The sequence below is a fragment of the Alexandromys fortis genome, unplaced genomic scaffold (genome assembly GCF_014885135.2).
Source record: "Alexandromys fortis isolate MF-2015 unplaced genomic scaffold, M_Fortis_MF-2015_v1.1 scaffold_1144, whole genome shotgun sequence".
NCBI lineage: Eukaryota > Metazoa > Chordata > Mammalia > Rodentia > Cricetidae > Alexandromys > Alexandromys fortis.
The window spans coordinates 3943-7060 of NW_026069008.1; the positions used below are offsets into that span (position 1 = coordinate 3943).

At 54.0% G+C, this 3118-nt stretch overlaps 1 protein-coding gene across 1 annotated transcript; it reads right to left on the minus strand.

Moving 5' to 3' along the window:
* Positions 1-71: 71 nt before the first annotated feature.
* On the minus strand, positions 72-1902 carry LOC126496092 (T-complex protein 1 subunit alpha-like). Its single transcript, XM_050133661.1, has 3 exons — positions 1700-1902; positions 460-545; positions 72-290 (listed from the first exon to the last, which is right to left on the minus strand). Exons 1-3 carry the CDS (start codon positions 1761-1763, stop codon positions 87-89), a joined length of 354 nt encoding a protein of 117 aa, XP_049989618.1. The 5' UTR covers positions 1764-1902; the 3' UTR covers positions 72-86.
* Positions 1903-3118: the final 1216 nt, after the last annotated feature.

Here is a 3118-nt window from a genome sequence, read left to right on the forward strand (position 1 = left end):
CCTACTTAAACTGTATACACTTTGTGACTGTACAAACTATCACAATGATTCGTTTTCGGATGTCTGTGAAACCGTAAACACCTGACTCATTTCTGACCTAGATTCTGCCATGGGTTCAACTCTCCTGACTGTTCTCTAGGCAGTCCCAGGGAGCCTCTCACCACTGAGGTAGTTCCATCTCCAACTTCTTTGTCCTGCAGGTCAGCCAGCTCACAAAGAACTTTAGCTGCAGGATGTTCTACCTCCAGTAACTTCAGGATGGTGGCCCCATCATTAGTAATGGTCACATCCTGAGAAATATGAGGGAAGCAGGTCAGCACAGAAGCCAGGCTCCACAACGCCATACACTCAGCTTTAATATATTTAGGTAAAAACAAAGACTTTACAGAAAAAATAATTTCCAGGTTTTATTAAAGCTATTTTTATCAAGGTAACCAAAACCAGTTAAGATATACTTACACCAATATCATCCACCAACATTTTATCCAAACCAACTGGCCCAAGAGAACTTTTAACAATGTTGGCAATAGAAGCTGCAGCCATAACTGTAGAGGAACAGTGAAATAAAAAAAAAAAAAATTAGATCAACTCACAAACTAAGAGACACTCAACCACATATGGTTTTCTCAAAATCTACAAATCTATGCTTAACTCTTTTTGAAAGTCAAAATTACCTATTTAAGAACTAGTGAAGGTTAAATATTTTATTTTGAGTACTGATGTCAAAAGTTCCAAAAAGTTCAATGCCTCAAAAAATAAGTACAAAAATCCTGCCACTATTCATTGCAATTTTTTTTTAAAAAAATAATTGATTTGAATTTAGTTTATGTGCATTGGTGTGAAGGTGTCATATCTCCTGGAACTAGAGTTACCAACAGTTGTGAGCTCCTACGCTGGGAACTGAACCCGAGTCTTCTGGGAGAACAGCCACTGTTTTTAACCGTTGAACCACCTCTCCATCCCCGCAATAAAAACTCTAAGGGACACTTCAGCCTGCTTCACTCTAGCAAGTTTTAGTAAGAATAGTAGATAGTTCGTCTGGGTAGTGATCGTGTTTCGGGGGGGGGGGACGACTTAATAGCAAAATTAATAAACATAACCACGATTCCAAGCCGCTAAATGCTTTCGAAAACAGGTTCAACTACAGCAAAGCACGTGTAATTTGTACTACAGCTAACAGCGACGCGGGTAGCTCAGTGCCGCTTCCTAACACTCGCTTTACGTTCCGTTAGGTTTTCCTGGGTGCAGCTGTCAACTGCGAGATCTGGACATGCAATCACCCGCCCGGACGGAGGGTAGCCCCGCAAAGCCCACCTAAATTCTGCAGGCATATTTCCTCGTGGGCCAAACGGGTCGTGTCAGGGATGCTCCCACCCGGAAGAACCTGAACAAAGGGGCCGTGCGTGGGGCGTGGCAGGCGCGGAGGTCTGAGCTCGCCTTCCGTGCAGAGCTGCTCTTCCTCGGGGCGTGGACGCCCACACCCATCCCGGGCGCTCCCCCCAAGCGTGCTGTGCTCGAACGTTCTTCCCTTATACGGAAGGGCGCCAGGGCGCCTAAACGGCCCGCGGTTGAGGGCTGCGCTAGGCCCGGTGTCCTCGGGGGACTTCACGGTGCCCAGGGGGTGGCCCCGGCCTACCGACCGCGATCGGGCCTCGGCCTGCGCCGCCGCGGACCGGGTCCCGGATTCCCTCGCCCTTACCGTTCTGGGAGCGGATCGCTTCCCCAGTGCTGCGGTCCCCGAACACGGACAGAGGGCCCTCCATCTTCAGGGAGCCTGGCCGACCTCTCTAACACCGCACACAGCCGGGATCTCCGCTCCGAGGCCGGACGGCGGCCACCACGGCGGCGACCACAGCGTGGAGAGGCCCGAGCGGCGCGCGCGCGTGCTGCTGGGTAACACGCCCCGCCCGCTGCGCACTCTCCGCTAACCGCGAGGCTCGCTGGGAAAAAAGAGAGGGGCAAAACGGAAAACGCCGGAAGTGGAGGGCGGGGCACCTACAATTTTCGTCCAATTAGAGGCTGGAAAAGAAAGGCGCGAAAGTGGGGGACCCAAGCCAGGGCGGAAGGAGGGCTGTGGCGCGCTTGTTAGGGTTGCGCTTGCGCGTTTGTACATCCTAGGACTTTCTAGAAAAGTTGGTAGGGCTGAGTTGGGGTGTGGTGGGCTGGGGGGTCGAGCGCTCTCGTCTGAGCTCCCCCCATGTTTAGATGTCGGGGGCATTCGGCCAGTCGGCTGAGACTCGATCCGGTCTGGCCGGAGCGGACAAGGCGCTTCCGCTCTTTGAGAAAACCGTGCACCCTGCTCTCCCAGAGCCCCGAAGCGTGTGCGCCCCAAGTGTTGTGCAGCTCTGCGGACCAGACCCCCATAATACAGCCTGGGCCCACGCGTGACTCAGGAATGGCTCCCGGGAGCGTGTCCCGCCCCCCGCTCCGACGTCAGCGGCGATTGGCGGACCGGAGAGACCGATCGCTCTCCCGACCACTCAGCACGAAGGGGCTTGTTAGTTCCGGGTCCTGGAGGCCCCGAGGGCCTGCCGGCATCTGTAGCTTTTCCCTCAGTTAAAATGGCTGCGGCTAGTCCTCCTCTCGGACGACCGTGAGTGAAGGGAGGCAGGGCGCCGGGAGGCTTTGCCTCCGACCGTCAGCGATGGCGCTTCAGCCTCGGTTCTGGAAATGCCTGTCTGTTTGCAGGAACTTGGGTAACTAATCTCGCCCCGCTGAATTGGCTGTGCCCTGGTGCACAGGACACGGGAATTTGCAAATCCGATTTGGCACCCGCGGTTCCGCGTGGGAAAGTGAACGCACAACCACACCGGGGTGGCGTTAGAACGTTATGGGTTTGTGGTCAGACGGCCATTTCTTCCCGCTTCTGGGTCTCGTGATGGGAATGGTTAGAGCATGCCCCTTTCGTGCCTGTGTTCGTCATTTTAAAGATCCATGTGGTCGTTTTCATTTCCTAGAGTGTGGGCTGGCAGCCCTCGCGACCAGTTCCACACCAGCGATTCAGCACGATGTGGCAACTAAGGAAAACGAAGCGGTGGCCCCAGAGTTCACCAACCGAAATCCTCGGAATCTGGAGCTCTTAGGGGTAGCCAGGAAGGAGCGGGGCTGGGCTACAGTG